The sequence below is a fragment of the Haliotis rufescens genome, unplaced genomic scaffold, assembly GCF_023055435.1.
Source record: "Haliotis rufescens isolate VD_foot unplaced genomic scaffold, xgHalRufe1.0.p SCAF_17, whole genome shotgun sequence".
NCBI classification, from domain to species: domain Eukaryota; kingdom Metazoa; phylum Mollusca; class Gastropoda; order Lepetellida; family Haliotidae; genus Haliotis; species Haliotis rufescens.
The window spans coordinates 9954967-9978488 of NW_025963857.1; the positions used below are offsets into that span (position 1 = coordinate 9954967).

Genomic DNA, 23522 nt, shown 5'->3' on the forward strand with positions numbered 1-23522 from the left:
AATAGTCATCTATAGTCAAAGGTGTGTCCTTAGCAAATGTTGAGTAGTGTATGTAAGCCTTTTTTAAAGATAGGGGACAGGACTTCTGTTTTGGAAATATTCATCATGGTTTATAGTTCCAGTAACTTTGCAAAAGAGATCTGAATATTTGAACTGTTGGAATTGTTATTGGGGGCACGTGTGGTCTAGTCGTCGAGGCGCCGCGATTCACTTTGCAGAGTTGCGTCCTAGGGGCGTGTCAGAAATCTATGATTGTGGGTTCAAATCCTGGTTTGCCCCGATTATGTTTCTAGGTTTGTCAGCACCATACCCATGCTCATGGGTTTCACCGAAGTGGTAAACGTCTGAGACCTGCATCACTTCGAGCTTTCTACCCACATTAAGCTGACACTCCGTGATATAACTGGAATAATGTTAAAAGCGGCGTTAAACCCAACTGACTCACTCTCTAGAATTGTTATTATCCTCTTTTTTTTATTTCCTGATCAAGTAATAAAGTGTTCAGAATGAAGATATTTGGCTATGGGTATTGCTTTTTGTAATTATGCTGTATGAACTTGATATGAAATTTAGATATTTTCTGGAACATTTATGATAATACTGTTTCTTGAAAACAGCATGTTTTACCAGTTATGGAAACATGGGTTTAGTGCTCATATATTTTGAGTGTCAATATAACTAAGATACTTTAAGTATGAGGTGTTTGCATTTATAGACATCCAGACCAAAGATAATAACTTATTTTTCTAATAAAACTATTTGTGAGGACTTTTATCTTGTTTATGGACACAATCAGTCACTAGTCATCAATCAGATGAAGAAAGTAGCATCTTGGTCTCAGACTTGTTCAGTCACAACAGGACTTCTGATGTCGGCTGCAGTGTCATGTTCTCAGACTCGTCCACTCGCATCAGGACTTCTGATGTCGGCTGTAGTGTCATCTTCTCAGACTCGTCCACTCACAGCAGGACTTCTGATGAAGGCTGCAGTGTCATGTTCTCAGACTCGTCCACTCACAGCAGGACTTCTGATGTCGGCTGTAGTGTCATGTTCTCAGACTTGTCATGTTCTCAGACTTGTCCACTCACAACAGGACTTCTGATGAAGGCTGCAGTGTCATGTTCTCAGACTCGTCCACTCGCATCAGGACTTCTGATGAAGGCTGTAGTGTCATGTTCTCAGACTCGTCCACTCACAGCAGGACTTCTGATGTCGGCTGTAGTGTCATGTTCTTAGACTCGTCAAGTCGCAACAGGACTTCTGATATTGGCTGTAGTGTCATGTTCTCAGACTCGTCCACTCACAACAGGACTTCTGATGACATATGGTTGGAAGAGGAAAGCGTCAGATATACCTCCTGAACGATTGACATGACACAATGTCGGTCTCTTGGAAACACTACCCTGTGGTGTTCATAAAAACTTCACAAAATTTCTGTATTGATGAGGAAATTTACTTCAGTGTCTTCTGAGAAGATGGTCTTAAGGCCTCTGTTCACACACCAGACTCCTAAAAGTTCATCATAAAAATCATTCAGATTGGTATAATGCCTTCGTTTGGGCAAGGTGGGTTGTGATTCTTCAGGTGTAAATATTGAACTGAGACACTAGCATAAGCTGATGATATGAATCAGATGGCATTAATATTGTCGAGATAGCATTTGAATTTTTAAAAGAAATTAATCAATTATAAGGTTCTGGACAATAAATAAATTAAAATATTCAGACTGCAAAAAATCAGTTTTAGAGAAAAGAAATTAAACATTTGTAGGTTTACATATTGAAGGGGGAAATCTCTGGTTCAAACATTTATTTGTAATGGTTATAAAATTCCATAATCTCATAAACTACTCGAGTCGTCAGTTTTCAACAAATATCTAAGGTCCCTTACCTAAAATGGTCAGTCTCTATAATGTCTTTTCCTCAGTGGAATACCTCCCACAGGAATATATTTTACATATCAGATGATTTGTTTCTTCAGTTGTTATTGTTCATGACATCCTTGTGGGCATTTTACGAAACAGTAGTCCAGCTTCATGCCTATGTTTACTGCCTGTTTAATCATGCATTTATGGGTGCAGGTCATGTGTTTTGTTTCTGGCCTTTGTCAAACACTGAATCATGAGACTGCCAACCCCCTTTTGGTATGCTGCATTTGGAGGTCTATTTAGAGGGTATTCGCAACTCAGTATGGAAATGTTCTATAGGTTTTCGTCTATTATCAACATTCTGCCTTTGTAGAGTCAATTCTTACATACTTTTTCTTAACTCGTGTTAATTAGTATTTGGGATTCAGAGGTGAGGAAATTGGACTCAGAGGGGGGTTGGCATCCTCTGTCTTGTTTTACATACTTTAGTTTCTTTAGGTGAGAGCTGACTTACCATAGAACTAGAGTGTTTGAAGAACCTGTTTGTATCTATGTATGTACATGTATCATGAAATACTCCTTTCTGTTGGTATGATGAGTACACTTCTAGGCTACTGGTACAAGTAGCCAAGGCCACACTGTGTTTTGAGGTTTGTGCATCCACAGCTGACCACAAAAGAGATTGTTTCGTTTAGTTTAGTTTTCTCATCACTGGTTTAGGTTGATTATAAGAGGAAACTACACAAGGCAACAAAACAGCTGTTGATCAAGATAAAAATTTAATTTTACAAATGCGTAGTAGAGAGTCCATCTGCTCTAATAGTGAGAACCAATACAGAAATGTATGCTTGTTATTGTAATTTGTAGAGATAGTAAAAAGCCTGCATTTAATGTGGCATTAATGGTTTACCCTCTTTACTGACATGTCAAAAATAAATACATTTACAAATATATCTATATTTTGACCTTCCCTATATATTAGAAAGAATTTCTGTAAACTGAAAAATAACACCAGTGTGAAATTGTGGCCAAGTAATGTTTGAAACATTTTTAGATTTGTGTCAAATAATTTATTTACTAAATCCAAACTCTATTTTCATATTCTTTTGCACCATTACAATGACTCAGCATCATTTTGCAAACATTTCATGAACAAGGTCTCACAGATATAGATACTTGATAACCAAGCTGTCCGAACATTACAGCTTGCAAAAACTATTGAGTCAGGTCTACTGTAAGTATTCAGAATCAGTTCAGATGAAGATGCATATCCTCTTCAGAGAGCCATTAGCTGTGCTTGGTCTCATGGACAGAACAGGATACATTTGCTCTTAATACATGTACCCGGTTTAGTTTGTTTTTTCTGAAAGAAACCTTTGTGATAAGATTTTACAGATAAATATTAGTTTGCTATATATTTATTTATGTATATTGTTTTTGTTTTGTGGTCTATTAACTAGTCCCTCAGAGCAGCCCAGTCGGAGCCACCTGTTTGGCTGAGGCATTACAAATGGCTGTATTTATTCTGTCTGTATGCTCGTCAAACAAGTGCTCCCTCCATGTGTACAGCATATTATACTGGCAATAAAATTCAATAGGAATTTTCATGTCTTGTTGAGTTCAGTTGTGGTTTTTGTGCAAAGACTAATACTTCTGATTGTACTTCTGACTGGTAAAACATGTAAATTGAGTATTTGTAACTTGTGTGACTATCATGACTAATACATTTGATGATCTGCATGTTCTTGTTGTGTTGGTATCATTCCACAGGGACATTGAGTCTCTCTGCTAGATATTTTTGGAGACATTGCACAGTTTCTCCGCAGGTTTCCTCTGAAGCCAAATTAGATTCTTGGATACACACCCTAGAGTCTCTCTGCTAGTTTCTTCCAGACAAACTCTTGGGTCTTTCTGACAGTTTCTTGAGGTGTCCCAGTCTGGGCTAGTGTCTTGGGGAGACACCCTAGATGATCTCCACTAGATTCTTGGGGAGACACCCTAGATTATCTCCACTAGTTTCTTGGGAGATACCCTAGATTATCTCCCCTAGTTTCTTGGGAGATACCCTAGATTATCTCCCCTAGTTTCTTGGGAGATACCCTAGATTATCTCCCCTAGTTTCTTGGGAGATACCCTAGATTATCTCCACTAGTTTCTTAAGGAGATACCCTAGATTATCTCCACTAGTTTCTTAGGAGATACCCTAGATTATCTCCACTAGTTTCTTGGGAGATACCCTAGATTATCTCCCCTAGTTTCTTGGGAGATACCCTAGATTATCTCCACTAGTTTCTTAAGGAGACACCCTAGATTATCTCCTCTAGTTTCTTAAGGAGATACCCTAGATTATCTCCCCTAGTTTCTTGGGAGATACCCTAGATTATCTCCACTAGTTTCTTAAGGAGACACCCTAGATTATCTCCACTAGTTTCTTTGGGAGACACCCTAGATTATCTCCACTAGTTTCTTGGGGAGACATCCTAGATTATCTCCACTAGTTTCTTAAGGAGACACCCTAGATCATCTCCACTAGTTTCTTAAGGAGACACCCTAGATCATCTCCACTAGTTTCTTGGTAGACAGATCACATCTTCCTTCTAATCAGGGGTGGGTAGGTCAGTAACCATCTAAATCAGTCTTCCAAAAGTTTTGTCTTTAGCTAAGATCACAGTCCATTTTTGAACATTTAGTAACTTAAAAATTTAGTTTGCCTTATGGTCCATATTATATAAGTAATACAAATGAATTTCATTCTCAAAGAATATGTCTTCAAAACAATTACAAGAATATTTTGTAACTGATAAAAATCATTTTATTAAGGTCGATTTGCATTCAAAGGATTTCAACAGAATTGTGTTTCTTTTTCTAAGCATGGAAAAGGTTGGTTGATCTATTTGGCAAGACCTTGTGGCCTTAGTGGCTAAAGTGCATCAAGCCACCTCGATCTGTTCTCTGTCTCCTTGGGTATACATGTAAATTCAACAGATTACCAGTAACACAACACAGGTAGTCTCAACTAACAGGTCTAACCATGTGTGGTAGATATTGGGTGCCAAATAATTAACATTAGTTGTCATGGTAACACGCTGCTTAAAGTCAGTGTTATTACAGCCATGGTTGTTACATGCCACACGTTCCACACTCACCCGGACAAAATGCTGCAGCTTTTCTTGTAGGGCTCGGGATGAAAATGTAAACAATACATATCTAGCATGCTAAGAAGTTTAAGTTAACATGCTGAAGGAGATAAGATAAATGGACGATAGGTGATTGAAAGTTCTGTTAATTTCTTACTTTTATTTATTACCTTTTTGACCTGAAATGTTGTTTTCAGTAAATCTGAAAATGTCTGTGACCTTCACCTTTAGGGATTGTTTCACAGATTTGCCGAAACAAATAGAATTTGTAGGATGGCAGACGACACATTGAAGACATATTCAAACATGACAGAAGTCATATGATTTAGGTTGTAAGAAGTTTTGATAAGGAAGTTAATGGTATTCTCGTCGATATGGTAATCATTCTGTTGTGAAGTGGTACATGGATGGCCCAGTCAGTCTAAGTTGACACAATTCACTGTGCAGAGTTGCGTCCCTTAGCGTGACAGAAACCTATGATGATCGGTTCAAATCCAAGGTTTGCCCTGATTCTGTGTCTAGGTTAGTCAGCACTATACCCATGCTCATGGGTTTCACCAGTGGTAAAGTCCTGCATCGCTTCATGCTTTTCTCCCGCATATCTGTACCTGAAATACCGGTACTGTTCAAACGGTGTTCAACCCATCCAGCTACTCTACTATTGCGAAGCATGGAAGGTTTGATGCAGTAGTTGTCCAGGGGCAATTGAAGGTGGTCTGGTGTGGGATGAGTGAGTGAGTGAGTTTGGTTTAACGCCGCTTTTAACAGTATTCCAGTTATATCGCAGCATGTCAGCTTAATGTGGGAGGAAAGCTCGAAGTGATGCTGGTCTTAGACGTTTACCACTTCAGTGAAACCCACGAGCATGGTGCTGACAAACCTAGAAACATAATCGGGGCGAACCGTGATTCGAACCCACAATCATAACTTTCTGGCGTGCCTAAGGGATGCAACTCTGCACAGCGAATCGCGGCGCCTTAGACAACTAGGCCACCCGTGCCCCTGGTGTGGGATGAAACAGATCTGGCTGTTGACTAAGATGTTAGTTCTATTGAAATAGGGACTAGATGCATGTTACAAATGTTAGACAAGATTCGATGAACTCACTGTAGCCACAGCTGATTGTCAGTAATAAACTATTTTCCATACCAGTGAACAGCCGAGTTGCTTGTTCGTGTCACCTGAGTGGAGCCTAGTGGTCGTGGAAAAGATTTGTTTGTTTGTTGTTTAATGCTGCACTCAGAAATAGTCCAGCTTTTTGACGGCTGGACCCCGTCTGGACCAGACAATCCATTGATTGACATCATGAGCATCAATCTACTCAATTGGGATACAATGACATGCATCAGATCGCCTCTTATGACAAGCATGTGTTGGTGAAGACCTAATCTAACCCGGGGGTATTCAAAGGAATCCTATTGTTGCTGGGAGAATATTTCGAATAATGTCACTTGGCTATGGAGATGCCATATTTTTGTAAATAATCAGTGCTTGGTGGGTACATACAGCAAAAATACTTGTACTAAAAAAAAACAACTTTTCAGGTTAATATCACATGAGTATATGGCACATGCATTTTATTAAATATCTTCTTAATGACGATCATGTTCAATTATTACCAGTATTACAAAGCTTTTACAATCATCCCATTATATACATGGTTGTTTCAGTAACCTGCTGCCATTGCACATTGAGTGCTACAGAAATCACTTTTCTTGTTCACTCACATGTTTCAAACCTAAGACGAATCAAACATTTTGCCTTAAGTTATCAGAAAGTACAAAGAGAAAAAGAAATCAAGACAATACAAAATATGAAAGGTAATAAGTTTGTGTGTTTCGATGTAGTGATCAGCACATCCAGTTTCTTTAGGACTCGAACTAAAACAATGAATCATAAACCTTATTATCACAATCCTTCCTTAACTTCTTTGGTTTCACAGTGTAATCACAGTCTGGCTGTCATTCCGCCAGTCACAACCACGGACTCGCCTGTCAAGTAACTCGAGTCATCAGATGCCAAAAAGGCCACGATTCCCGAGCAGTCTTCTGTCTCACCGATTCTGAAAGACAAACATAATTCTTGTGAATACCCTACCTCTATTACATCATTGCCATAAATTCCTGTTTATGCTGAGAGCCACACTACAAATTTAAATAAATTTTCAACAGACGTCCTCTTCACTGCCAACATATCTAACAGTTGTGAGGGAAACCCTATCCCTCGTCAGAGACGCCACCGCGCACGCGCGAGGTGGGAATCACCTCACTTCTTTCCTGTGTGTACAGATGACAACAAGGAAACTTTTTTGTTGCATACATCTGTACACGTGATTGCTGTTCCACACTTACAATCCACACTAGATCATCACAAGCTTCACTAAAGACAAGCAGTGAGTGGTCCTTCAAGCAGAGAACAGGGGTATAAGAAGGCTGAAGGCTCTTGTAAGTAATTAGTTAGAGAACGGGTTGTGGGATGACGCCCATCTGTTCAGTTTGTGGGCAACATCAAATCTCTGGTGACCCCCACCCTAGGTGCCTATCATGCAAGAAAAGCAATTGCATGCAAAACTCAAGGTGCAGTTATGGTGAACCTTTGTCCAAGGAGAAGTCTGAGAAACTTTCTAAGGCATGGCTCAATGACCCTGATTATAAAAAGAACACTTGAGCGTCAGCAAAATATTCATCTGCTTCTTGTAAAAAAGTGATTAAGTCCGTTGTGACACCTAAAGATAATCACGTGGATGACAAGCGAGTGTCGGGTGGGGACGCCATCTCGCCTTCTGAGGAGAAGAGATCTCATCGCACATCCCACTCTGCCAATATAGTTAAGGAAGCGATGTACCTTTCAGGTTTTAATGTAACCAGTCACGTACATCCAAAAGCGGCTGGTAAGGTGGATAATCTAGGCTTGGAAGAAGCAACCGATCTCCACTCTATGCCATGTTTCCCCTTTAACTTAAATGAGTTCACGGAAAAAATAACCAATTCCATGTCTGTAATGATTGACAAACGTATGCAATCAATGTCTCATGAAATCTCATATCTAAAAGAATCTGTCACACAACACAAGATTCAAAAGAGATCTAAGGCTGAATATGACAGGGCATCCTCACACAGCAGACACGCACAGTCAAGCTGAACCAGATTACTACGAGGACAGCAGGAGAGTCATAAAAAGAGATCGAGAATCATTCAATCTCTTAGATCCCCTCCCTACCACGCACATCATAGGGTAGATCGTGAATCACGGACATCACATCGCAGTGTGCACAGAAATACACACAAGTCACCTTCTAGCCACTATGATAGAAGAACTGACAACAAAACTCGTGCAAATCAAGATAGAATTCCCAAGTGTGCTCCATCCACTACAGTCCAGTTATACGGGCTGAGAAAGCGCAGTGGATGTTACGTCACAATCATACAGTTATAGAACATGTGATTCCCGCTCCGCTAGCTATAGATCAGATGACTGGGATATATTCTACCCCCAGCCATATCTCCTACCTCCAGCGCAGCCTGAGCAGGGGGTGCGGCTCTATTGCTAACACTGGTTCTTCATGCAATGGGGACTCTACTACCAGGGATAGTTACAAGCCAAATAATTATTCCATTAAAGATATCATTGCAGAACTTTGTAATCTGATGCCGGCCTTTAAACCAGATAACAAAGACAAAACGGTGTGTGTGTGTGAAAATTTCAGAATACCTCATGAACTCAGGGTAAGTTGACCTTTGTACTTAGTTTGCTATTGGATACTAGAAAAGTCAAGTGGCAACACTGAAATCATAGATCTAAAGGATACAAGTGATATACGGTTTCTTCATGATAATCTAGGATGTATGATGTACTACCATGGGAGACCTCACGTCCGGACTAACATCAAAATATCACTATCCAAAAGGGCATAATAGAAACTATGTCATGAGGTGATATGAAATCATAGAAGACATATATCGCAAACGAGGTCAGTGTATGACCTTGATGTCATCACCGGAAGTGACATCATAATATGTCTAAGCATCACATTTGTGGCTAAATATATGTATATTATGTTCATAATATGACGTTTTGTCTATGTCTAGCCTTGAAGTTAGGTCATTAGACATATCCTGTTTGGTCCCTTTGTATTCCCACTTCACAAAAGCCAAATATCTAAGAGATGCTAGATACCAGATCCCACCGGTCCCTCTGGTGTATACTGGCTATGGTGTACTGGAGGTAGGGTATTCACAAGAATTTTCTAACAATAGTTATCATTGTGTATAATTCTAAGAATACTACCTCAATTACATCAGGAATTAATCCCTCCCACCTCCCCAAATATCTGCATCTAGTTGATGAGGGTCATGGGTTGAAAGAAGTGAGGTGATTCCCGCCTTGCGCTGCGCTGTGGCGTCTCTGACGAGGGATAGGGTTTCCCTCACAACTGTTAGATATGTTGGCAGTGAAGAGGACGTCTGTTGAAAATATATTTAAATTTTTAGTGTGGTTATCAGCATAAACAGGAATTTATGGCTATGATGTAATAGAGGTAGTATTCTTAGAATTATACACAATGATAACTATTGTTAGATTTTAAGGCACCACAACCTCAGAGTCGAGCTGTCCGGCCCCCCGTCACCAGAACCGATTCTCCGGTCATATAGCTAGCGTCGTCCGACACCAGGAACGATACAATCCCAGAACAATCCTCTGGTACACCAATTCTGAAGAAAATTAAAACAATCGGACAGGTCTACCTCATGACAATCAGTGTTCCCAGTGGTGACTCATGAGTGAGAGGTTAGCTATTTCAAGCAATGCCAGAAAAGTAAGGTGAAATGGGGTTTAACATCCTGTCACATTCAAGATTATTGCACTTATATAGCAACGTGGTGTGGCTGCTTGCACTCGTCCAGTTTTATATTGCTTGCCCACTAAGATACCATGCCTCAGTTTAACATGGATATCAAGCTTGGACACATTCTACTGAGTCAGACAGTCCTTCTCTTATCCCCTGCATGACAAGTGCCAGGCAGGGTAATAACAAGTACCATCTTTTAACGTCTTCTGGTATGGCGTAGCCAGGGATCGACCCACCAACCTTCATCTCTCCACATGGACGCTCTATACACACAGGCAGTCCGCTACACGTAAACAAGAAGCACTCACTGAGGATTCTGGGAAAGAAATTTCTTCTCGTAACAAAAAGTATTGACAGCCCACCATGAAACAGCTGATGACTGCTGTAAACAACATTCACTCAGTTTGACACTGTGAGAGGATTGCCTTGTAGCTGCATGTCATGAGACTTACCGTCGGAGTGGGATTCCTTCCAGCGCTTTGTCAAGGGCAGCATCACTCTTCCATAACTGAAGGTAATGAAACACAATCAAAACAGTCAACATTGAACCTTTTACTGCCCTAATGAACAGATCACCTAGACAGGAGATATAGCAGACCTGGCAACTCACTAAGCATTTAACCCTTTACTGCCCCAATGAACAGATGACCTAGACAGGAGATGTTGACGACCTGGCAACTCACTAAGCATTGAACCCTTTACTGCCCCAATGAACAGATCACCTAGACAGGAGATGTTGACGACCTAGCAACTCACTAAGCATTTAACCCCTTACTCCTCACATGAACAGATCACCTAGACAGGAGATGTTGATGACCTGGCAACTCACTAAGCATTGAACCCCTTACTCCTCACACGAACAGATGACCTAGACAGGAGATGTTGACGACCTGTCAACTCACTAAGCATTGAACCCCTTACTCCTCACACGAACAGATGACCTAGACAGGAGATGTTGACGACCTGTCAACTCACTAAGCATTGAACCCCTTACTCCTCACACGAACAGATGACCTAGACAGGAGATGTTGACGACCTGACAACTCACTAAGCATTGAACCCCTTACTCCTCACATGAACAGATGACCTAGACAGGAGATGTTGACGACCTGTCAACTCACTAAGCATTGAACCCCTTACTCCTCACATGAACAGATGACCTAGACAGGAGATGTTGACGACCTGTCAACTCACTAAGCATTGAACCCCTTACTGCCCCAATGAACAGATGACCTAGACAGGAAATGTTGACGACCTGTCAACTCACTAAGCAATGAACCCCTTACTCCTCACATGAACAGATGACCTAGACAGGAGATGTGGACAACCCGGCAACTCACTAAGCATTGAACCCCTTACTCCTCACATGAACAGATCACCTAGACAGGAGATGTTGACGACCCTGGCAACTCACTAAGCATTGAACCCCTTACTCCTCACATGAACAGATCACCTAGACAGGAGATGTTGACGACCTGACAACTCACTAAGCATTGAACCCCTTACTCCTCACATGAACAGATGACCTAGACAGGAGATGTTGACGACCTGTCAACTCACTAAGCAATGAACCCCTTACTCCTCACATGAACAGATGACCTAGACAGGAGATGTTGACGACCTGTCAACTCACTAAGCAATGAACCCCTTACTCCTCACATGAACAGATGACCTAGACAGGAGATGTTGACGACCTGTCAACTCACTAAGCATTGAACCCCTTACTGCCCCAATGAACAGATGACCTAGACAGGAAATGTTGACGACCTGTCAACTCACTAAGCATTGAACCCCTTACTCCTCACACGAACAGATGACCTAGACAGGAGATGTTGACGACCTGACAACTCACTAAGCATTGAACCCCTTACTCCTCACATGAACAGATGACCTAGACAGGAGATGTTGACGACCTGTCAACTCACTAAGCATTGAACCCCTTACTGCCCCAATGAACAGATGACCTAGACAGGAGATGTTGACGACCTGACAACTCACTAAGCATTGAACCCCTTACTCCTCACATGAACAGATGACCTAGACAGGAGATGTTGACGACCTGGCAACTCACTAAGCATTGAACCCCTTACTGCCCCAATGAACAGATGACCTAGACAGGAGATGTGGACGACCTGACAACTCACTAAGCATTGAACCCCTTACTCCTCACATGAACAGATGACCTAGACAGGAGATGTTGACGACCTGGCAACTCACTAAGCATTGAACCCCTTACTCCTCACATGAACAGATGACCTAGACAGGAGATGTGGACAACCCGGCAACTCACTAAGCATTGAACCCCTTACTGCTCACATGAACAGATGACCTAGGCAGGAGATGTTGACGACCTGGCAACTCACTAAGCATTGAACCCCTTACTCCTCACATGAACAGATCACCCTAGACAGGAGATGTTGACGACCTGTCAACTCACTAAGCATTGAACCCCTTACTGCCCCAATGAACAGATGACCTAGACAGGAGATGTTGACGACCTGGCAACTCACTAAGCATTGAACCCCTTACTCCTCACATGAACAGATGACCTAGACAGGAGATGTTGACGACCTGGCAACTCACTAAGCATTGAACCCCTTACTCCTCACATGAACAGATCACCTAGACAGGAGATGTTGACGACCTGGCAACTCACTAAGCATTGAACCCCTTACTCCTCACACGAACAGATGACCTAGACAGGAGATGTTGACGACCTGGCAACTCACTAAGCATTGAACCCCTTACTCCTCACACGAACAGATGACCTAGACAGGAGATGTTGACGACCTGACAACTCACTAAGCATTGAACCCCTTACTCCTCACACGAACAGATGACCTAGACAGGAGATGTTGACGACCTGGCAACTCACTAAGCATTGAACCCCTTACTCCTCACATGAACAGATGACCTAGACAGGAGATGTTGACGACCTGTCAACTCACTAAGCATTGAACCCCTTACTCCTCACATGAACAGATCACCTAGACAGGAGATGTTGACGACCTGACAACTCACTAAGCATTGAACCCCTTACTCCTCACATGAACAGATGACCTAGACAGGAGATGTTGACGACCTGTCAACTCACTAAGCATTGAACCCCTTACTGCCCCAATGAACAGATGACCTAGACAGGAGATGTTGACGACCTGGCAACTCACTAAGCATTGAACCCCTTACTCCTCACACGAACAGATGACCTAGACAGGAGATGTTGACGACCTGGCAACTCACTAAGCATTGAACCCCTTACTCCTCACACGAACAGATGACCTAGACAGGAGATGTTGACGACCTGACAACTCACTAAGCATTGAACCCCTTACTCCTCACACGAACAGATGACCTAGACAGGAGATGTTGACGACCTGACAACTCACTAAGCATTGAACCCCTTACTCCTCACATGAACAGATGACCTAGACAGGAGATGTTGACGACCTGGCAACTCACTAAGCATTGAACCCCTTACTCCTCACATGAACAGATCACCTAGACAGGAGATGTTGACGACCTGACAACTCACTAAGCATTGAACCCCTTACTCCTCACATGAACAGATGACCTAGACAGGAGATGTTGACGACCTGTCAACTCACTAAGCATTGAACCCCTTACTGCCCCAATGAACAGATGACCTAGACAGGAGATGTTGACGACCTGACAACTCACTAAGCATTGAACCCCTTACTCCTCACATGAACAGATGACCTAGACAGGAGATGTTGACGACCTGGCAACTCACTAAGCATTGAACCCCTTACTGCCCCAATGAACAGATGACCTAGACAGGAGATGTGGACGACCTGACAACTCACTAAGCATTGAACCCCTTACTCCTCACATGAACAGATGACCTAGACAGGAGATGTTGACGACCTGGCAACTCACTAAGCATTGAACCCCTTACTCCTCACAATAACAGATGACCTAGACAGGAGATGTGGACAACCCGGCAACTCACTAAGCATTGAACCCCTTACTGCTCACATGAACAGATGACCTAGGCAGGAGATGTTGACGACCTGGCAACTCACTAAGCATTGAACCCCTTACTCCTCACATGAACAGATCACCCTAGACAGGAGATGTTGACGACCTGTCAACTCACTAAGCATTGAACCCCTTACTGCCCCAATGAACAGATGACCTAGACAGGAGATGTTGACGACCTGGCAACTCACTAAGCATTGAACCCCTTACTCCTCACATGAACAGATGACCTAGACAGGAGATGTTGACGACCTGGCAACTCACTAAGCATTGAACCCCTTACTGCCCCAATGAACAGATGACCTAGACAGGAGATGTGGACAACCCGGCAACTCACTAAGCATTGAACCCCTTACTCCTCACATGAACAGATGACCTAGACAGGAGATGTTGACGACCTGTCAACTCACTAAGCATTGAACCCCTTACTCCTCACATGAACAGATCACCTAGACAGGAGATGTTGACGACCTGTCAACTCACTAAGCATTGAACCCCTTACTCCTCACATGAACAGATGACCTAGACAGGAGATGTTGACGACCTGGCAACTCACTAAGCATTGAACCCCTTACTCCTCACACGAACAGATGACCTAGACAGGAGATGTTGACGACCTGACAACTCACTAAGCATTGAACCCCTTACTCCTCACATGAACAGATGACCTAGACAGGAGATGTTGACGACCTGACAACTCACTAAGCATTGAACCCCTTACTCCTCACACGAACAGATGACCTAGACAGGAGATGTTGACGACCTGGCAACTCACTAAGCATTGAACCCCTTACTCCTCACATGAACAGATCACCTAGACAGGAGATGTTGACGACCTGACAACTCACTAAGCATTGAACCCCTTACTGCTCACATGAACAGATGACCTAGACAGGAGATGTTGACGACCTGTCAACTCACTAAGCATTGAACCCCTTACTCCTCACATGAACAGATCATCTAGACAGGAGATGTTGACGACCTGTCAACTCACTAAGCATTGAACCCCTTACTCCTCACATGAACAGATCACCTAGACAGTAGATGTTGACGACCTGGCAACTCACTAAGCACTGAACCCCTTACTCCTCACATGAACAGATCACCTAGACAGGAGATGTTGACGACCTGGCAACTCACTAAGCATTGAACTCTTTACTCCTCACATGAACAGATGACCTAGACAGGAGATGTTGACGACCTGACAACTCACTAAGCATTGAACCCCTTACTCCTCACATGAACAGATGACCTAGACAGGAGAAATAGCAGAGCTGGCAACTCACAGCTTCACTGAACTTGGTCTTGATGAGTCCTGGGCACACCACGTTTATTCGGATGTTGTCAGCAGCTAGTTCGGGGACCATTGCCTTGCTGAGACCCAGCAGTGACGTCTTACTGACGGAGTAGGCTCCCAGCAGCTGTAGACACATGATGTCATGACTCACGATAAGTAGTGCTCCATACACCACAGGCACTGTTCACAAAAAGTAGTGCTCCATACACCACAGGCACTTTTCACAATAAGAAGTGTCCATACACCACAGGCGCTTTTCACAAAAAGTAGTGCTCCACACACCACAGGCACTTTTCACAATAAGTAGCATGAGTAGTGCTCCATACACCACAGGCACTTTTCACAAAAAGTAGTGCTCCACACACCACAGGCACTTTTCACAATAAGTAGTGCTCCACACACCACAGGCACTTTTCACAATAAGTAGTGCTCCACACACCACAGGCACTTTTCACAACAAGTAGTGCTCCACACACCACAGGCACTTTTCATAATAAGTAGTGTGCTCCACACACCACAGGCACTTTTCACAATAAGTAGTGTTCCACACACCACAGGCACTTTTCACAAAAAGTAGTGCTCCACACACCACAGGCACTTTTCACAATAAGAAGTGCCCATACACCACAGGCACTTTTCACAATAAGTAGTCGCCCATTCACCACAGGCACTTTTCACAATAAGTAGTGCTCCACACACCACAGGTGCTTTTCACAATAAGTAGTGCTCCACACACCACAGGCACTTTTCACAATAAGTAGCATGAGTAGTGCTCCATACACCACAGGCACTTTTCACAATAAGTAGTGCTCCACACACCACAGGCACTTTTCACAATAAGTAGTGCTCCACACACCACAGGCACTTTTCACAATAAGTAGTGCTCCATACACCACAGGCACTTTTCACAATAAGTAGTGCTCCATACACCACAGGCACATTTCACAATAAGTAGTGCTCCATACACCACAGGCACTTTTCACAATAAGTAGTGCTCCATACACCACAGGCACTTTTCACAATAAGTAGTGCTCCATACACCACAGGCACTGTTCACAATAAGTAGTGCACTATATATTACTGAGGCTACAAAGGGTGTTAAATACATGCTACTCACACTAAAAGGTGTTAAATACATGCTACTCACACTAAGGGTGTTATATAGGGGGTAATCACACATTAAAGGGTGTTTATACAGGGGATACTCACATTAATGGGTGTTATATAGGGGATACTCACATTAAAGGGTGTTATATAGGGGATACTCACATTAAAGGGTGTTATATAGGGTACTCACATTAAAGGGTGTTATATAGGGGATAATCACATTAAAGGGTGTTTATACAGGGGACACTCACATTAAAGGGTGTTTATACAGGGTGATACTCACAATAAAGGGTGTTATATAGGGGATACTCACATTAAAGGGTGTTATATAGGGATACTCACATTAAAGGGTGTTATAAAGGGGATACTCACAATAAAGGGTGTTATATAGGGGATACTCACATTAAAGGGTGTTATGTAGGGATACTCACATTAATAGGTGTTATATAGGGGATACTCACATTAAAGGGTGTTTATACAGGGGATACTCACATTAAAGGGTGTTTATACAGGGGATACTCACATTAATGGGTGTTATATAGGGGATACTCACATTAAAAGGTGTTATAAAGGGGATACTCACATTAAAGGGTGTTATAAAGGGGATACTCACATCAAAGGGTGTTATAAAGGGGTACTCACATTGAAGGGCACATATCCAGCAACAGAGCTGATGAGTACAATGGATCCCTTGCTGGAACAAAGCAACGTTAGACTCTGGAAACAAGCTCCATCAGTATAGCGCATCCTGAACTAAAAGTGTCAGCTAGCACCAACCTGGTTTATGCTTTAGCCAGGTTTACACTGATTACCCCATCTGAGCACATCACGTTGTTAGGGTCTTCAAGATATTTCCACATAGGTTTTGAAGTGATTCTTTACAACATAAACTATTGGCAGGCATAAATCTTACCCTTTCTCTTTAATATATGGCAAAGCCTCTTTGCACAGAAAAAATGTTGACTTGACATTAACTTCAAATATCTGAAAGGAAACAAACACACGCATTCAAGATTCAGATTGATTACTATTCAATACTAAAGGTTTTACTTTTAACACTTATAGCTAGATGTATCATGTATCATGAGTGAGTGAGTGAGTGAGTGAGTGAGTGAGTGAGTGAGTGAGTGAGTGAGTGAGTGAGTGAGTGAGTGAGTGAGTGAGTGAGTGAGTGAGTGAGTGAGTGAGTGAGTGAGTACCAGAATCTCTACTTTACTAAGAAAGTGTTATCCTGAATATAACATTGTTACATTTAACCACTTTCTAACTGGCATTGTGTGTTCAATATGTAAGTAATCTTTATAAGTGCCCCTGTAAAAGGCCAAACATTCTCATACAGTGATATTTTCTTGTGTAAATGACACATATTGTACAGAAAACATGCGTGTCGAAGGGGTAAATAACTGCCAAGTAACTATTATCGACACAAGGACACATCTGACCAGTATGGACACTCACCTTGTCCCACGCTTCAGGGGTTGTCTGAAAGAACAACAGACAGTCGTAGGTCAATTAATACTTATACAAATACCATATGCTGAGATAAAAAAGTCCTCAAGTTCAAGAACTGAATGTAACAAGATTAAGAGTGAGTGAGTGAGTGAGTACGGTTTTACGCCGCTTTTAGCAATATTCCAGCAATATCACGGCAGGTGACACCAGAAATGGGCTTCACACATTGTACCCATGTCGGGAATCGAACCCAGGTCTTCGGCGTGACGAGCGAACGCTTTAACCACTAGGCTTCCCGACCGCCCCTAACAAGATTAAGAAGAGGATGGGATGCAAGGGGGGTGATGGTTTAATTACATACAAGCTGTGGTACCCGTGAAAATCCAGGGTAGGATAGGTCTTCAGCACCCCATTCTTGTCGTAAAAGGCAACTATGCTTGTTGTCAGAGGAGACTAATGAGGTGGTCAGGCTCGCTGACTTGGTTGATGCATGTCATCATATTCCAGTTGCATGGATCGATGCTCATGATGTCAATCACTGGATTGTCTGGTCAAGATTTGATTATTCACAGACCGCCATCAAAAAGCTGGAATATTGCTGAGTGCGGCGTTAAACAACAAACAAACAAAACATACAAGCATTGGGGCGTCTGGAAGGGAGACAAACACAGAGAGTAAGTGAGCGAGTGTTGTTCAACACCACAGGCAGCAGTATTCCAGCTTTATCAAGGCAGCCAGTAAACGATGGAATCGGGACGTGGCAAATAATGCTAGGATATTATACTCTCAAACCAGTTGGTCTTACAACCAACATTACTCCAGAGTATAAGTCAATGACAAGAAACGAGTGTATTGAGTGCAGGACAACTAAGCTATTAATAGACATGGGAAGGACCTCTCACAGCCTGTGAGGAAAAGACAACAAACGTCACAGCAATCATGCTTATGTTACTGTTCTGTTTACTATCCATTCTGCCATAATGAGTAAGCCACGTATGTTGTAATCATACTTATTTCTACAATTTTAATGCCGGTCCAAACAGCAAACAGCAAGTGAAGATGATAGTCCAAGTAATATTCAATCTCATTAAAATCAGACCTTAGTTCTCGGTACCGCTAAACAATGATCTGAGGACATCCCATTAGGGGTCACGTCAGAATGACCTTTCATCCAACCAATCAGTGCGTCACTTACCAGATTATGAAAGTGACAGTTGGAATGTGATTTCAAATCATGCAATCTCGAAAACTTTAACATGGGGTATTCCGAACGATAGTTACGGGTTTAACGACTGAATCCTTACAATCTAGACCATCTATTAGCCATTCCAGAATGTTTTTATGTTCAGGTTTCAAATTTGTAATCGAGAATATGTCAAAATATGTCTCGAAGCGTAATCGCCAATTTGAAATTTGTGCCGTAAAGCACGAGAAAGCTGCCTTCTGATTGGTCATTCCATTGGTCGGTCAAAGTTCGTGCAAGGTCGGTCTGACGTGACCCGTAATGGGATGTCCTCAGATCTTTGTTTAGCGGTAGCGAGAACTAAGATCTGATTTTAATGAGATTGAGTAATATTTTGCAAGACAAACATCAGTAATATCCAGTAAACTGAAATATTGTTTACTAAAGATTTCTACTTACCTCCATGATAGGCCCGAATATTGGGTTGATGGCTGCATTGGAGACTAATATGTCGATCCCGCCGAACGTCTTCACAGTCTGTGGTGAGATGAAGGGAAACACACCTGTCACAGCTGGTCAGGTAGGAGGGAAATGGTCTATGGTGACCAACCATTTCCTATTCAGTCATTTGTACAGAAATTGATGAAAAAATAAAACGGCCTCAGGTTTTAAAACAACATCTTCCAGAGGCAAGGGCATTAACTGACTATAAGGGTCAGTAACTAGGCTTGATCGTAGCACAACCAGTGGCTATTATGAGTTATGTCTCTTCTATGTCCCTCCTATTGACCAATCAGTCACTCATATCACTTGCATTTGCTTCAAAGAAAATGGTGGTGCCCAGTCAAGGCAATCAGATCAAATTATCAAGATATTGTAATTGGTCTAACCCTGCGAAGTGCATCAAATCACTTGAGCACCTTGATTTAAAACATGAAAAGATTTACAAAATATCTTTCGACACACAGTTGGCATTACACATGTTTTGCAAATCCTGCAGTGGACCAAAATCTGCATGTTGAAATCCATGTTGATTATGAACCAGATGTCTAGTTCGCTACACAATTTTGATTGGACTATACAAAGACTCGTTAGTCCTGCTAAAATGTAACTCCCGAATTCAAACCTAGTTTGGCAAGGGTGGAAACTGGAGTTTTATCATCAGTTAACTCCCTTGTCTTGGGAAGATGTTAAAACAAAAACTGATTACTGTATCTTGCATGGTTCCAGCTTCCAGAAAGATACATTGTACATGTTGAAACCGTGACAGAAAAAAATATTCGGAAGACTTGGCCATGTGTGCCCCCTAAACTTGTAGCAAAGATATGACGATGAATCACCATCCTAAACCTACCTCCTGAATCAGCTTGGCTCGGTCTGCGGGCTTCCCAACGTGACATGTGACCCCGGCTACGTTGAGGTTCTCAGACTGGAGTTGCTTTACCGCTGCATCCACATTGGCTTGTTTCCGGCTACTCACCATCACCCTGGCACCATCTTGACCGAGTCTACGAGCCACGGCAAAACCAATGCTGCAACACATATTTACATTTTTTATTTTTGTTTGTTTAATGCCTCACTCAGCAATATTTCAGCTGTATGACGACAGTCTGTAAATAATCGAGTCTGGACCAGACAATCCAGTGATTGACATCATGAGCATCAATCCTCGCAATTGGGATATGATGACATGCATCAAACAAGTCTGCGAGCCTGACCACCCAATCCTGTTTGTCGCCTATATTAACAATGTACTGATCTTTTAGATTGATGAACTCTTGTCTACAGTCTCATTTAGGAAATAAACAACAAGTGGGAGTTGTTTATCGTACAATAAAACACTGAAGGGAGAATAAACCATGAGTTGCGCAGCAGTGTTTTATTGTGTGGTAAACAACAACGATGAATCGTTCATTTCTAATATGAGATTTCAACAGAATGTGATGGCTGGAATATTGCCGATGTGACGTAAAGCATTAACTCACTCACTCACTCAACAGAATGTGCGGCCTCATAATGGATGTTCATAATATGTACAAGCTTTAAAAAGATTTACCCGTATTTTAATAATGATGACTCCCTCAATAGAATTCGACCTTGGCAGGCCAGACAAGTCCATTTTATGCACAGGTGGGTATTTCCCACATATTCTCACAATCCTCACGTCAGTTTACCTGCGCCTTTTCTCCCAAAACCGATTGTCATATCTCTCTCACTTTTGGTTGCAATCATTCGGGCAATCATGTTTATCTGCATTGCCCAGCTAAATCTATTGGGAATAACTCACTACACACTTCCCTCTCAAACATAACGTCGTCCAATTTACATCATCAAGTTGTGAGCGCATGTTCGAATCTCCAGAAATGACATCATGATAGAACAATGTTTTATCATGAAATAAACCATGCTTCGTTCTTCATTGTTCTTTGCAATTGATCGCGTAGCTGTCTTATATATTGCAATAACCATCATTCTTTGTCAACCCTTTTCAATTTTTTTCCATAATCTAGTTCTGAAAAGGTTAAGAGAATAATAGTATATGAAAAATGTATTGACTAGAATCAGTGCAAATAACAATAAGGGAAATAGACTTGAGATGTTCTACTTGATATATTTCATATTTCGGTCAGAGCAGACTTCGATCACAACATTGAGAGACAACATGGATTTTTAAAATGAAATGCAATTTCAATTTTTTTAATGATTAAATTATGACTTTGACTGACTGTCTACTCGTCATACCCTTCTGTAGAAGCTGTCACGATGGCAACCTTGCCCGCTAGTTTCCCACTGCCTGTCGAGCTTGCCATTCTCATCAATATACGAGGGGCCACGGAGATAGGACGGAACACACGGGACCACATCAATCTTAATTAAACTTCACGTTGTGATGCTGAAAATAAATAACATTAACCATAAATGCATTTTAAAGAGAGTTCCTTTTATCAATACTTAATAAATTGTTTATGAATAGTACTACTGGAATCATACTAGTTTCAGGGAGCTGCTGCGGTTGTTTGTTTGTTTGTTTGTTTGTTTGTTTATACACTCAGCAATATTACAGCTATATGACGGCGGTCTGTAAATAATCGTGTCTGGACCAGACAATCAAGTGATTGACATTATAAGCATCAATCCAGGTAACTGGGATATGATGAAGGGAAGCTAATATTCTCGTTTATATGACTCTGGTTCATAAGAATGTTATTTCTGATTATGCTTGAGTTTTCAAATATGCCTCCAGTTAAGATGCTATAAAGGCGTGCTGTTTTGCATGGCAGTCAGTAACAAGTCAATAAGTCAGCTATATCACGATGACGTGTAAATGTTGTTTGTTGTTTTGTTGTTTAACGCAGCACTCAGCAATATTCCAGCTATATGACTGCAGTCTGTAAATAATTGAGTCTGGACCAGAAAATCCAGTGATTGATATCATGAGCATCGATCCATGCAATTGGGATCGATGACATGCCTCAGCCAAGTCAGCGAGCCTGACCACCCGATCAAGTTAGTTGCCTCTTACAAGCATTGTAGTCTTTTACGGCATGCATGGGTTGCTGAAGACCTATCCTACCCCGGCTCATCACATGTAAATAATAAATCTTGGCCAGACAAACCAGTGGTTGCCATCATGAGCACAGCCCCATGCCACCTGTGTACAATGACAAGAAGTCAACTATGTCATAGAGTCTGAAATTCAATCCATTTATGTCGACTCATTCTACAAGCATATAGGTTATGTGGACTGAATCTAACCCGGAAAACCTACATGGTACAGCCATAAAAAGGATATAATATAGTTTGTCATCTGTTACACTATGTTCTACAGTATTACACATCCAAGTGAATTAAACACTGGACAGTTGATTGACAAGTCAAACATTGGATACTGTGACCACCATTTATACGTGTGTCCTAGAACACATTTACCTACGCATGGCATACAGTCCTATTGATGTACGTATATGCTCCCTCAACTATATGAATATAAACCTCTGTTAGATATGCATTCCAAAGTCACATGTTGATAAAAGATGACAATCGTCCGCACACTGACTTTTTTCTAAACTATTATTTCAAACCTCTAAGACAGCATCGTGCGTCCTGACCCTGGACCGTTACAGTTGGACTTTGATCACAACATGACACTCGGTCAAGTTCAACCCTCGCAGAATTAGATCTACCTGCACTAGATAGTTTTTCTTTAGTATTTGAGTTAAAAAATGCTCTGTTTCTAAGTGACAACCATATGCAATACATGCAATCGATTTATTGGATCATACGTTTACAAAATAGCTTCTTCATGTGTATTGCTAACAGTGAAAGTTACTAACTGAAATTCAGAACTAATGTTGAAGCTTGATCACCAAAGACTCCGCTGCAGTGTATTAACTTGACTGCATTGGTTCATCAGTATTCGGATCTGAGTCCTCTGCACGGAGCATACATAAATCCACACAGCGACATTTCAACATCATCTACATTGCTTTTAAACGTCTGAGTGTGATGTAGAGCCCAGCGGTTGTTTACGGTTCGAGCGGCAAGCTTAGTAAGCTGGGTCCCGTCTGTTCATATCACAATCATACTATTTTAGATAGACAGGAGCCCAGTTAGAGTCATAAGCTGATTCC

The 23522-nt window shown here is 41.8% G+C and overlaps 1 protein-coding gene across 3 annotated transcripts; it reads right to left on the minus strand.

Annotated features, from left to right (window-relative positions):
- Positions 1-5191: 5191 nt before the first annotated feature.
- LOC124114744 (dehydrogenase/reductase SDR family member 4-like) lies at positions 5192-23379 on the minus strand. Of its 3 annotated transcripts, XM_046475836.2 has the most exons (11): positions 22974-23094; positions 21634-21784; positions 20246-20423; positions 19351-19428; positions 17715-17738; positions 17170-17240; positions 16899-16950; positions 15139-15273; positions 10306-10361; positions 9601-9716; positions 6930-7066 (listed from the first exon to the last, which is right to left on the minus strand). In XM_046475836.2, exons 2-10 carry the CDS (start codon positions 21753-21755, stop codon positions 9602-9604), a joined length of 831 nt encoding a protein of 276 aa, XP_046331792.1. In that variant the 5' UTR covers positions 21756-21784; positions 22974-23094; the 3' UTR covers positions 6930-7066; position 9601. The 3 variants fall into 3 exon arrangements, with proteins under 3 accessions (XP_046333327.2, XP_046332569.2, XP_046331792.1); XM_046477371.2 differs by lacking the exons at positions 9601-9716; positions 22974-23094 and adding an exon at positions 23226-23379 and having other exon boundaries at positions 5192-7066; XM_046476613.2 differs by lacking the exon at positions 9601-9716 and having other exon boundaries at positions 5192-7066.
- Positions 23380-23522: the final 143 nt, after the last annotated feature.

What these genes read in the sequence shown, in the direction of transcription:
- LOC124114744 (XM_046477371.2), bottom strand. Translation starts at nt 21,755, where the DNA reads ATGTGGTCCCGTGTGTTCCGTCCTATCTCCGTGGCCCCTCGTATATTG. An exon ending in TATTCGGGCCTATCATGGAG is followed by an intron (nt 17,739 to 19,350) that starts GTAAGTAGAAAT and finishes TTGTTCTTTCAG; the next exon opens with ACAACCCCTGAAGCGTGGGA. An exon ending in CCATATATTAAAGAGAAAGG is followed by an intron (nt 16,951 to 17,169) that starts GTAAGATTTATG and finishes GCTTTGTTCCAG; the next exon opens with CAAGGGATCCATTGTACTCA.